This window comes from Oncorhynchus mykiss, chromosome 16 (genome assembly GCF_057628025.1).
Source record: "Oncorhynchus mykiss isolate SJ-2025 chromosome 16, ASM5762802v1, whole genome shotgun sequence".
Lineage (NCBI taxonomy): Eukaryota > Metazoa > Chordata > Actinopteri > Salmoniformes > Salmonidae > Oncorhynchus > Oncorhynchus mykiss.
Window position 1 is genome coordinate 80,331,101 of NC_143037.1, and position 13,909 is coordinate 80,345,009.

At 46.5% G+C, this 13,909-nt stretch overlaps 1 protein-coding gene across 1 annotated transcript; it reads right to left on the bottom strand.

Moving 5' to 3' along the window:
• Positions 1-343: 343 nt before the first annotated feature.
• LOC110491186 (potassium voltage-gated channel subfamily A member 2-like) lies at positions 344-7,464 on the bottom strand. The gene is made up of 3 exons (XM_090204056.1): positions 7,292-7,464; positions 2,465-2,708; positions 344-2,215 (listed from the first exon to the last, which is right to left on the bottom strand). Exons 1-3 carry the CDS (start codon positions 7,459-7,461, stop codon positions 1,004-1,006), a joined length of 1,626 nt encoding a protein of 541 aa, XP_090060182.1. The 5' UTR covers positions 7,462-7,464; the 3' UTR covers positions 344-1,003.
• Between the last annotated feature and the right edge of the window lie 6,445 nt (positions 7,465-13,909).

Consider the following 13,909-nt stretch of genomic DNA (forward strand, 5'->3'; position numbering starts at 1 on the left):
TGGGAGAGAGTTTCACGGGGGTATGGGGTGGGAGAGAGTATCAGGAGGTATGGGGTGGGAGAGAGTTCAGGAGGTATGGGGTGGGAGAGAGAGAGTATCAGGGGTATGGGGTGGGAGAGAGTTTCAGGGGGTATGGGGTGGGAGAGAGTTTCAGGGGGTATGGGGTGGGAGAGAGTTTCAGGGGGTATGGGGTGGGAGAGAGTTTCAGGGGGTATGGGGGGGAGAGAGTATCAGGGGGTATGGGGTGGGAGAGAGTTTGGGGTGGGAGAGAGGTTCAGGAGGTATGGGGTGGGAGATAGTTTCAGGGGGTATGGGGTTGGAGAGAGTTTCAGGAGGTATGGGGTGGGAGAGAGGTTCAGGGGGTATGGGATGGGAGAGAGTATCAGGCCGTATGGGGTGGGAGAGGTGGGGTCAATAAGCTCCTATCGGCTGGCAGTTAGAGCTAAGTAATTAGAAGATGATGAGACGCTGATCTAAGGTCAGTTTTGCAGTATATCTCCTATTGGTTACGGCTAGGACTTGTTCAGGGAAAACTGATCCTAGATCTCTGCTGACGGGATTTTGGCAATATGAGCAGAGTGGTCCCTCTATGCTGTCTGAGAGTTTTTAGGTCTAGTATCAGCCGGCAGTTCGCCTACTATTGTGCTACTGTAGGGAGCAGTGTATACAGATGACGACTGAACAGTTTAACAGTCACACTGACCAGACTAATGCCATGCAGACACTGAACACAGGGAAGATTCACCTCTCAACAGAGGTGGATGGGTGAGGGGGGCTTGAGTTAGGAACTGGTCAGTTTGGGGGGGTAAGATAGGGGCTAAGGTCCACCTATCAGAGTTTCAGTGATCTAGTCTGGACAGCTCCAGTAGGGGCTCCAAGCCTTTTACAACATCAGAGAGAGGAAGGGTCTTTACTCAGTCCTCCACCCTCCTCTACTATTTCCTTCCAGTTCCCTGTCAACCCCGACAGGCCAGGAAGTTGGTGTTATACCGTCTGAATCCAGCTATACGTCCGTTCTTATATTGGTGATGTTGACATAGTTTGTGTTAGCCAGCGTGTTAGTGTTAGATAGTGCATTAGCCAATGTGTTAGCATTACCTGGCATGTTAGCATTAGCCAATGTGTTAGCATTACCTGGCGTGTTAGCATTAGCCAATGTGTTAGCATTACCTAGCGTGTTAGCAGTAGTCAAGGTGTTAGCATTAGCCAACAGGGTGCAGTTGCCTGTCTTGAGTCTCTCTGCTCTGAAGTCTTCTGTGCTGTGGTTCAGTGCAGCTTCCTGTATCTCCATGTAGTCTGACTTACTGAGGGTGGAACCACTCCCGCTGCGGCCGCTCTTCTTCAGGTCCTCGGCTGAGTCGGCCTTGGGCACGCTGGGTGTGTTCAGGTACTGCGCCTGCTCCTCGCCCTCTGTCTCCCGGTGGTAGAAGTAGTTGAAGTTGGACACGATGACAGGAACTGGTAACGCAATGGTCAGCACGCCGGCGATGGCGCAGAGCGATCCAACGATTTTCCCGCCGATGGTGGTGGGCACCATGTCGCCGTAGCCCACGGTGGTCATGGAAACCACGGCCCACCAGAAGGCTTCTGGAATGCTGCTGAACTGGGAGTCCGCCTCGTCGGCCTCTGCGAAGTAAACAGCACTGGAGAAGAGGATGACTCCAATGAAGAGGAAGAAGATGAGAAGGCCAAGCTCCCGCATGCTGGCCTTCAGTGTCTGGCCCAGGATCTGGAGCCCCTTGGAGTGTCTGGACAGCTTGAAGATCCTGAATACCCTGACTAGACGGATGACCCTGAGGATGGCGAGGGACATGGCCTGCTGCCCAGCCTGCCCGTCCTCCGGTTTCTCTGCCAGCTCTGTGCCCAACGTGATGAAATATGGAATAATCGCCACAATATCGATGATATTCATAATGTTACCGAAGAACCCGGCTTTACTAGGACACGCGAAGAAGCGGACGAGAAACTCAAAGGAGAACCAGATGATGCAGAGCGTCTCCAGGATGAAGAAGGGATCAGTGAAGTAGGAAGACGTGTAGGAAGAGGTGGAGTTGTTGAAGGGCTGGAACACATTGTTGTCTTCATGGTCGTTCCGGAACACTGGGAGTGTCTCCAGGCAGAAGGACACGATAGAGATCAGGATCACCATGACACTGATGATGGCGATGATACGGGCCGCGCCGGAACTCTCAGGATACTCGAACAGCAGCCACACCTGTTCAAGTTCACACACACACACGCACACGCACACATTTATCAAATTGACAGCAGATAGCAAACATTCTCTGAGACATTTGCTAGTAACAGATTAATATATTTACAGTGCCTTGCGAAAGTATTCGGCCCCCTTGAACTTTGCGACCTTTTGCCACATTTCAGGCTTCAAACATAAAGATATAAAACTTTGTATTGTACACTGTATTAACTAGACAATGTGCCACCAATAAATAACAATTGAATGTACCTGTCTCTGAAACTCATTCTCCGGGAGAGGACGCTCTTCTTCCTTAATGAAGCCCTCATCCTCTCTGAAGATCTCCATGGCCTCCTCTCCCAGCTCATAGAAGCGGATCTCCTCAGAGAAGATGTCTAGAGTGACATTAACCGGCCGACGCAGTCTCCCTCCTGACTGGTAGTAGTAGAGGATGGCGTCGAAACTGGGCCGGTTCCTGTCGAAGAAATACTCGTTCCTCAAAGGATCAAAGTACCTGGAGAGAGAGAGATTCGTTGTAAGTAGTAGATACAACCACAAATGCAGAACAATAACAGATAGCATTATAAAAACTAAAGTACCAGTAAAGTATTGAAGACCCTATCTTATCTCATTCTCTTCTTGGGGTTAGTGTTAACAGGACAAAAAACAGTAAAGTGTTGAAGACCCTATCTTATCTCATTCTCTTCTTGGGGTTAGTGTTAACAGGACAAAAAACAGTAAAGTATTGAAGACCCTATCTTATCTCATTCTCTTCTTGGAGATAATCAGGTCAGTGCAGAGAGACAAGCTAGCTGCTATCAGGTCAGTGCAGAGAGACAAGCTAGCTGCTATCAGGTCAGTGCAGAGAGACATGCTAGCTGCTATCAGGTCAGTTTAGAGAGGCATGCTAGCTGCTATCAGGTCAGTGCAGAGAGACAAGTTAGCTGCTATCAGGTCAGTGTAGAGAGACAAGCTAGCTGCTATCAGGTCAGTGCAGAGAGACAAGCTAGCTGCTATCAGGTCAGTGCAGAGAGACAAGCTAGCTGCTATCAGGTCAGTGCAGAGAGACAAGCTAGCTGCTATCAGGTCAGTGCAGAGAGACAAGCTAGCTGCTATCAGGTCAGTGTAGAGAGACAAGCTAGCTGCTATCAGGTCAGTGCAGAGAGACAAGTTAGCTGCTATCAGGTCAGTGCAGAGAGACAAGCTAGCTGCTATCAGGTCAGTGCAGAGAGACAAGCTAGCTGTTATCAGGTCAGTGCAGAGAGACAAGCTAGCTGCTATCAGGTCAGTGCAGAGAGACAAGCTAGCTGCTATCAGGTCAGTGCAGAGAGACAAGCTAGCTGTTATCAGGTCAGTGTAGAGAGACAAGCTAGCTGTTATCAGGTCAGTGTAGAGAGACAAGTTAGCTGCTATCAGGTCAGTTTAGAGAGGCATGCTAGCTGCTATCAGGTCAGTTTAGAGAGACAAGCTAGCTGCTATCAGGTCAGTGCAGAGAGACAAGCTAGCTGCTATCAGGTCAGTGTAGAGAGACAAGCTAGCTGCTATCAGGTCAGTGTAGAGAGACAAGCTAGCTGCTATCAGGTCAGTGTAGAGAGACAAGTTAGCTGCTATCAGGTCAGTTTAGAGAGGCATGCTAGCTGCTATCAGGTCAGTTTAGAGAGACAAGCTAGCTGCTATCAGGTCAGAACAGAGAGACAAGCTAGCTGCTATCAGGTCAGTGCAGAGAAACAAGTTAGCTGCTATCAGGTCAGTGCAGAGAGACAAGCTAGCTGCTATCAGGTCAGTGCAGAGAGACAAGTTAGCTGCTATCAGGTCAGTGCAGAGAGACAAGCTAGCTGTTATCAGGTCAGTGTAGAGAGACAAGCTAGCTGAAATCAGGTCCGTGTGGGACAAGTGGGTGGACCTCCTTCCCCTGTTGTACAACCCTGGGCCCAACGTTACTGTTGATGAGTAGCTTATGCATTTAGGGGCTTCTGCCCCTTCAGGCAGTACCTACGGTCTAAACCCACAAAATATGGAATCAAGATCTGGGCTGCCTGTGATGCTGCTTCATCATATGCGTGGAACTTGCAAGTGTCTATGGGGAAGCCAGGTGGAGTAGCCCTTGAGATGAACCAAGGGATGTGGGTTGTCCTGGACCTGACACAGGGACTCCGTGGATATATTATCACATGGAATAACTGTTTTACTTTGCACACCCTGGGACAGGAGCTCCTCAAGAGGAAGCTGACGATGGTAGGAACAGTACGAAAAATCAAGCCAAAGCTCCTATCTCAGCTGTTGAATACACGAAACAGGCCTATCAATCCCTCTAAGTTTGTTTACTGCCGACACGTCCCTAGTGTCTTACGTGCCAGAGAAAGGCAAAAATGTGGTACTCATGAGTACACTGTATAGGGATGGGAGAATCTGTGGCCAGGAACATCAAATAACAGAAATCATAATGGATTACAACGCCACAAAAGGAATTATGGACAATTTAGACAAGCTGGTGACTGGCTACAGTTGCAAAAGAAGAACCCTACGCTGGCATCTTGTGATATTCTTCAACATCTTGGACATCTCGGCTTTGAGCTTTGAGACTGGATCAGAGGGAAGCTCCAGAGGAGACGGCTCTTTCTCGAGCTGCTGGCCAAGGCATTGGTAAAACCTCAAATCCAGATGGGGCAACATATTCCAACGACCCCAGCTTTAACAGCCATGGTGAGGAGCATTCAGGAGGAGGATGCTGGTGCCCCATCCGCCCCGACCCACATGACCAACTCCAATACAGGAAGTACATGTGAGTGATGTTGCATGTGTGTGTGTCTGACTCTCCTACCTTGGCCTGCTGTAACTATACAGTGGGGCAAAAAAAGTATTTAGTCAGCCACCAAGTTCTCCCACTTAAAAAGATGAGAAAGGCCTGTAATTTTCATCATAGGTACACTTCAACTATGACAGACAAAATGAGGGGAAGAAAATCCAGAAAATCACATTGTAGCATTTTTTATGAATTTATTTGCAAATTATGGTGGAAAATAAGTATTTGGTCACCTACAAACAAGCAAGATTTCTGGCTCTCACAGACCTGTAAGTTCTTCTTTAAGAGGCTCCTCTGTCCTCCACTCTGTATTAATGGCACCCGTTTGAACTTGTTATCAGTATAAAAGACACCTGTCCACAACCTCAAACAGTCACACTCCAAACTCCACTATGGCCAAGACCAAAGAAGCTGTCAAAGGACACCAGAAACAAAATGGTAGACCTGCACCAGGCTGGGAAGACTGAATCTGCAATAGGTAAGCAGCTTGGTTTGAAGAACTTGCGGCTGCTATTATCTGAGGAATCGAGAGTCTGGTCTGAAAGAGGGGGGGACCCAGCTAACCAGATGTTTGTCACGGACTCTGCCTGTGCTCCTGTTCTGGGATGATCATCCTGGCTCCCGTCGGACCTTGGATTTTGTCCGACAATGTTTTTTGGTGGCTCACCATGGTTCCTGATGTCTCTGCATTTGTTGCTGCCTGTACAGTGTGTGTGTCGAACAAGGCTCTGGCTGGTCTCCTTCAACCCCTCCCTGTCCCTCACCGCCCCTTATCCCTGGACTTCTTCACTGGTCTCCCTCCATCAGATGGCAGCACCAGCATCCTCACAGTGGTGGATAGGTTTTCCAAAGCAGTCCATATGATTCCCTTTCCTAAGTTTCCCTCAGCTAAGGAGACGGTCCAGCTCATTGTGCAGCACATCTTCCAGATCCATGGACTGCCGGTAGGCATGGTCTCCGATCGTGGTCCTCAGTTCTTGTCCCGGTTCTGTAAGGCGCTCTGCACCCTCATTGGGTCGTCGACCAGCCTGTCCTCTGGTTTACATCCCCAGTCTATCGGCCAGTTGGAGCGAGCCAATCAATCCCTGGAGACAACTCTTCGCTGCTTCGTCCACCAATCCCATCACCTGGAGCCAGCAACTCATGTGGATGGAATATGCCTGCAACACCCTTCCCTGTTCTACTACGGGTCTCACCTTTTGAGTGTTCCCTGGGATATCAGATCCTGCTCTTCTCGGAGCAAGAGGAAGAGGTCAGCATTCCCTCTGCCCAGATGTGCGTCCGTCGCTGTCGCCATACCTGGAAGAGAGCCCGGGCCGCTCTTCTCAATACCACCTCCAGGTATCAACAACAGGCACCGGATCCCTGTTCCCCAAGGGGGGGTGGGGGGGTATGGCTGTCCATTCAGGGCCTAGCCCTGGGGGTGGAGTCCTGCCAACTTTCCCTCCGTTTTATCAGACCTTTCCCCATCTCTAAGGTCCTTAGCCACTCTGCTGTTCGCCTTCTGTTTCCCCGCACTCTCATCCCACTTTCCATTTATCTAGAATTAAGCTTCTGTCTCGCAGCAATTTTTCTCCTGTTTCCATGTTCCCATGTTTTTCTGAACTCAAGTTTTTGGTTCTTAGTCTTCCCAGTTCTGACCTTTCTGCCTGACCTGACTCTGATCCTGCCTCCCATCTTGTTCCTCCCTGACTCTGATTTGGATTACGACCCTTTGCCTGCCTTGACTTACCTTTTGCCTGCCCCTTGAACTATAATACACTTTGAGACTTGTACTGTCTGCCTCCTGTGTCTGCATCTGGGTCTTAGTTTGAGACCTGATAGACGTAGAGGTTAAAGAAAGTGTGACTGATCAATTTACCTGTTTTTGATTACCATTTCTTACTTTGGACAAAACCAAGACGTCAATATTTGTGCAATGCTTTTTCTATAAAACATCTTAAATTACAGCTCAACTTTTGCAAATTCTGAATTTGCAATTAATCACTGCAAATCCTGCAATCAACTGGATACCATTTTTGTTATCGTTTGACAGACCTAATAATAACCAATATAAGTGGTATAGTTACCTCATCCTCTTCTTGGGGTTAGAGTTAGGGTTATCATCAATACAGGATAACAACCTACATAAGTGGTATAGTTACCTCATCCTCTTCTTGGGGTTAGAGTTAGGGTTATCATCAATACAGGATAACAACCTATATAAGTGGTATAGTTACCTCATCCTCTTCTTGGGGTTAGAGTTAGGGTTATCATCAATACAGGATAACAACCTACATAAGTGGTATAGTTACCTCATCCTCTTCTTGGGGTCCCCCAGCAGGGTCTCAGGGAACTGGGAGAGGGTCTTCCGCTGAGTCTCGAAGCGAAGCCCGGAGATGTTGATGACTACACGCTCACAGCACTCGTGGTCCGGTTCCAGTTCGAATGCGTCATCCCCCGGGTCACCTGGTGCAACCGTCATGGTAGAGGAGTAAGACGGGGCCTGCAGCGTTCAGATGGGTAGCGGGGGGAGGGCGCAGTAACAGAAGGACGGGGGGGGGCAGAGGAACACACAGGCTGTGCAGTCGTGACCTGGAGAAGACAGAACAGGCTGGCCAGTCGTGATCTGGAGAAGACAGAACAGGCTGACCAGTAGTGATCTGGAGAGGACAGAACAGGCTGGCCAGTCGTGACCTGGAGAAGACAGAACAGGCTGGCCAGTCGTGATCTGGAGAAGACAGAACAGGCTGGCCAGTCGGGATCTGGAGAAGACAGAACAGGCTGGCCAGTCGTGATCTGGAGAGGACAAAACAGAGGAACAGAAACATATTAACCAGCTTGTTTCACATTAATTTCAAACACATAATTATCTATATAATGAATAATGTTATAGCTGTGGCGCAATCTTGTCTGCTTGTATTAGCCGATTACTGACTCGGTCTCGACTTTTAAATCTTTATTGAAGACTCATCTCTTCAGTAGGTCCTAAGATTGAGTGTAGTCTGGCCAAGGGGTGTGAAGGTGGACCGCCCTTGATTTTTTTTTATTTTTTTTTATTTATTTAACTAGGCAAGTCAGTTAAGAACAAATTCTTATTTTCAATGACGGCCTAGGAACAGTGGGTTAACTGCCTGTTCAGGGGCAGAACGACAGATTTGTACCTTGTCAGCTCGGGGGTTTGAACTTGCAACCTTCCGGTTTCTAGTCCAACACTCTAACCACTAGGCTACCCTGCCGCCCCTGATGTCTCTGCCTGGCCGGTTCCACTCTCTCCACTGGGGTTCTCTGCCTCTGACCCTATTATGGGGGCTGAGTCACTGGCTTACTAGTAAATCCCCCTGCAGCCGGAACATTTTCTCATGGCTTCTGGAAGGAAATGCTGTAGGAACGCTCAACCGGTGTCGCTCATTCAGCCGACAGAAACTTTCAACCGGTTTTCCCCATTAAGGAGCGAGTCGGAGTCAGAGGCCGAGTCTTCTCTGGTCTCTACTCCTCCCGTTACGGGGTCTGAGACGCCGAAGCTTCCCACCATTAGCTCTGACAAATTGAAAACTCTAGTCATGGGCGACTCCATTACCCGCAGTATTGGACTTAAAAAGAATCATCCAGCGATCGTACACTGTTTACCAGATGGCAGGACTACCGACGTTAAGGCTAATCTGAAGATGGTGCTGGCTAAAGCTAAAACTGGAGTGTGTAGAGAGTATAGGGATATTGTTATCCATGTTGGCACCAACAATGTTAGGATGAAACAGCAACATAGCTTCAGCGTGAAAATCATCTTGAAAGATGTGTCGGCATCGAGTAATTGTCTCTGGCCCCCTCCCAGTTAGGGGGAGTGGTGAGCTCTTACAGCAGAGTCTCACAACTCAATCGCTGGTTGAAAACTGTTTCCTACCCTCCCAAAAGATAGAATTTGTAGATAATTGTACCTTTTTTTGGGACTCACCCACAAAAAGGACCAAGCCTGGCCTGCTGAGGAGTGACGGACTCCATCCTAGCTGGAGGGGTGCTCTCATCTTATCTATGAACATAGACAGGACTCTAACTCCTCTAGCTCCACAATGAGATAGGGTGCAGGCCAGGCAGCAGGCTGTTTACCAGCTTAGTGGAGTCTGCCACTAGCACAGTCAGTGTAGTCAGCTCAGCTATCCCCATTGAGACTGTGTCTGTGCCTCAATCTAGGTTGGGCAAAACTAAACATGTAGGTGTTCGCCTTAGCAATCTCACTGGAATAAAGACCTCCTCCATTCCTGGCATTATTGAAAGAGATTGTGATATCTCACATCTCAAAATAATCTTGAAATAATGTTAGATCCCTCACTTCCAATGCAGTCATAGTCAATGAACTAATCACTAATCATAACCTTGATGTGATTGGCCTGACTGAAAGCCTGATGCATTTACTGTTTTAATTGAGGCCTCTCCTGCTGGTTACACTAGTGACCATATCCTGTGCCTCCCGCAAAGGCGGAGGTGTTGCTAACATTTACGACAGCACATTTTTATTTACCCCCCAAAAATGACGACTGCGTTTTTGTCTTTTGAGCTTCAAGTCATGAAATCTATGCAGCCTACTCAATCCTTTTTTATAGCTACTGTTTACAGGCCTCCTGGGCCATATACACCATTCCTCACTCAGTTCCCTGAATTCCTATCGGACCTTGTAGTCATGGCAGATAATATTATAATTTTTGGTGACTTCAATATTCACATGACAAAATCCACAGACCCAAAAGGCGATTCAGTGTTTTTTTTCTTCCAAACATGTCTTTTGACCTACTCATTGCCACAGTCACACCCTGGATATAGTTTTGTCCCGTGGAATAAATATTGTGGATCTAAATATTTTTCTTCATAATCCTGGACTATCGGACCACCATCTTATTATGTGTGCAATCACAAAAATGTATCTACATAGACCTCAACCAAGGATTATCAAAAGCCGTGCTATATATTCTTGGACAACCTACAGATTCCTAGATGCCCTTCCAGACTCCCCCGCCTACCTAAGGACGTCAGAGTACAAACATCAGTTAACCACCTAACTGAGGAACTCAATTTAATCTTGTGTAATACCCTAGATGCAGTCGCACCCCCAAAAACAAAAACATATTTGTCACAAGAAATAAGCTCCCTGGTATACAGAAAATAACCAAGCCCTGAAGTAAACTTACAGAAAATTGTAATGGAGATGGCGCTACACCAAACTGGAAGACTTCCGACTAGCTTGGACTGACAGGACCTAGGATCAATGGAGACACTCTAGATTTGTAATCCTCTATCTATTGACACATTTATGGAAATAGTCATGGCCTCTAAACCTTCCAACTGGAACCTATTCCAATTAAACTACAGAAAGAGCTACTTCCTGTAATTGGCCCTCCTATGATGAACATAATAAACATTTTTCTATCCTCCGGATGTGTACCAAACTCACTAAAAGTGGCAGTAATAAAACCTATCTTGAAAAAGCCAAAACTTGACCCAGAAAATGTCAAAAACTATCGGCCTATATCGAATCTTCCATTTCTCTCCATTTGTTATTTTTAAACAGAAAATATGCCTTCCTGAAGACAAATAATGTATGCAAAACAATTCAATCTGGTTTTAGACCCAATCATAGCACTGAGACTGCACTTGTGAAGGTGGTAAATTAAATGGTGTCAGACCAAGACTCTGCATATGTCCTTGTGCTCCTAGACCTTAGTGCTGCTTTTGACACCATCGATCACCACATTCTTTTGGACAGATTGGTTTAGATCTTCTCTGTCGGAGAGATATCAGTTTGTCTCTGTGGATGGTTTGTCCTCTGACACATCAATTGCAAGTGTCGGTGTTCCTCAAGGGTCCGTTTTAGGACCACTATATATTGTACCTCTTGGTGATGTCATTAGTAACACACAATGTTAACTTTCACTGCTATGCAGACGATACACAGCTGTGCATTTCGATGAAACATGGTGAAGCCCCAAAATTACCATTTTTTTTACTTTTAAACTCGGACAAAACAGAGTTTGCTAGTCCTTGGTCCAAAGAAACAAAGAGATCTTCTGTTGGATCTGACAATTAATATTGATGGTTGTACAGTCGTCTCAAATAAAACTGAAGGACCTCTGCGTTACTCTGGACCCTGATCTCTCTTTTGATGAACATATTAAGACTGTTTCAAGGACACCTTTATTACATCTACATAACATTGCAAAAATCATAGACATTCTGTCCAAAAATGATGCAGACAAATGAATCCATGCTTTTGTCACTTCTAGATTAGACTGCTGCAATCTTCTACTTTCCACCTCCCCGGATAAAGCACTAAATAAACTTCAGTTAGTGATAAACACGGCTGCTAGAATCTTGACTAGAACCAAACAATGTGATCATAGTACTCCAGTGCTAGCCTCTCTATACTCGCTTCCTGGTAAGGCTAGGGCTGATTTCAAGGTTTTACTGCTAACCTACAAAGCATTACATGGGCTTGCTCCTACCTATCTTTCCAATTTGGTCCTGTCGTACATACCTACACGTACGCTACAGTCACAAGATGCAGGCCTCCTTATTGTCCCTAGATTTCTAAGCAAACAGCTGGAGGCAGGGCTTTCTCCTATAGAGTTCCATTTTTATGGAATGGTCTGCCCACCCATGTGAGATACGTAGATTCGGTCTCGACCTTTAAGTCTTTATTGAAGACTCATCTCTTCAGTGGGTCATAGAACCACCCTTGCTGTTTCCCTCTCTCCACTGGGATTCTCGGCCTCTAACCCTATTAACCCCTATTACAGGGGCTGAGTCACTGGCTTACTGGTGCGTCACTTGAGTTGGTGACGCACCACTGACGTGATCTTCCTATCCAGGTTGGCGACCCCCTCGGGTTTGTGCCGTGGGAGAGATCTTCGTGGGCTATGCTCGGGCTTGTCTCAGGGTAGTAAGTTGGTGGTTTGAAGATATTTAGGGCTAGGGTCCTTTTTTCTCAATTTCTGCCTGACTGATGTGCCCAAAGTAAACTGCCTGTTGCTCAGGCCCTGAAGCCAGGATATGCATATAATGGGTACCATTGGAGAAAAACACTTTAAAATAATGTAGGAGACTATAACTCAATAGATATGGTAGGATAAAATCTAAATAAAACCAACCAGAATAACTTTTTTTGAGAGCCCATGCTCTTACAATGGAAAGTATGGGGGCATTTTGAATTCCAGCTCCCAGGATGGATTCCTATGGCTTCCACAGGGTGTCAGCACTCCATGTTCAATGTTTCAGGCTTGTAACTTCCAAAATCAATGAGAAAGAACAGTTTTAGTACAGGGACACAGTCTTGGAAATTTGTGTTTGGGCGTACGGTGAAGACAAGACGCACCTGCTAATATCGGTTTCCTATTGAACATACTTCTTTCCGTATTAAATATTATAGTTTGATTACATTTTAGGGTATCTAAGGAGTCAATAGAAACATATTTTGACTTGTTTTAACAAAGTTTAGCGGTAGATTTTCAGGTTCCTTTCTCTGGAGGTTGAACGAGTGGATTACTCAAATCGATAGCGCCAACTAAACATACTTTTTGGGACATAACAACACTACATGTTATAGCTGGGACCCTTTGGATGACAAAGATTTTCAAAAGGTTTGTCAATATTTCATCGCTATTTGTGAATTTATGAAACCTGTGCCGGCGGAAAAATATTTTGATGTGAGGCTCCGTCTTCAAACAGTCGCATGGCATGCTTTCACTGTAAATTGGACAGTGCAGTTAGATTAAGCTTTCAACTGATATAAGACACTTTTATCTACCTAAATGTTTAATATCCCTAATTTTTATGATTTTATTTGAATTGCTCTCCCTCCAGTTTCACAGTAAGTTGTACCGCTGGCAGGACGCCTAGTCCTAAATATCCCTCTAGTGGTGTGGGGGCTGTGCTTTGGCAAAGTGGATGGGGTTATATCCTGCCTGGTTGGCCCTGTCTGGAGGTATCATCGGATGGGGCCACAGTGTCTCCTGACCCCTCCTGTCTCAGCCTCAGTATTTATGCTACAGTAGTTTGTGTCAGGGCGCTAGGGTCAGTCTGTCATATCTGGAGAATTTCTCCTGTCTTATCCAGTGTCCTGTGTAAATGTGAGTATGCTCCCTCTAATTCTCTCTTTCTTTCTCTCCTCCCTTGGAAGACCTGAGCCTTAGGACCATGCCTCAGGAATGCCTGGCATGATGACTCCTTGCTGTCCCCAGGCCACCTGGTCATGCTGCTGCTCCAGTTTCAACTGTTCTGCCTGCGTCTATGGAACTCTGACCTGTTCCCCGGACATGCTACCTTGTCCTGTTGCTGCTGTTTTTGACCATCTCTCTCTACCGCACATGCTGTCTCTAACTCTGAATGATCGGCTATGAAAAGCCAACTGACCTTTACTCCGGAGGTGCTGACTTGTTGCACCCTGTGATTGTTATTATTGGACCATGCTGGTCATCTATGAACATTTGAACATCTTGGCCATGTTCTGTTATAATCTCCACCCGGCACAGCCAGAGGAGAACTGGCCACCCCTCATAGCCTGGTTTCTTCCTAGGTTCCAGTTTTTCTAGGGAGTTTTTCATAGCCACCTCGCTTCTACACCTGCATTGCTTGCTGTTTTGGGGTTTTAGGCTGGGTTTCTGTAAAGCACTTTGTGACATCGGCTGATGTAAAAATGGCTTTATAAATACATTTGATTGATTGATGGTTATGAGTTATCTTTCATATGAGCCGCAGATCAATAGTATCCCCAGTCATACTCAATCAACTCTTCTATAGGCCAGTTAGACTACCAGGATAATCTGATTAGCTGCCCGAGAGCTCCATCCATTCCATAAATCGCTCACTACACTACTGTTATTACCACTCAATAGACTACTGTTACTACCACTCACTAGACTACTATTATTACCACTCACTAGACTACT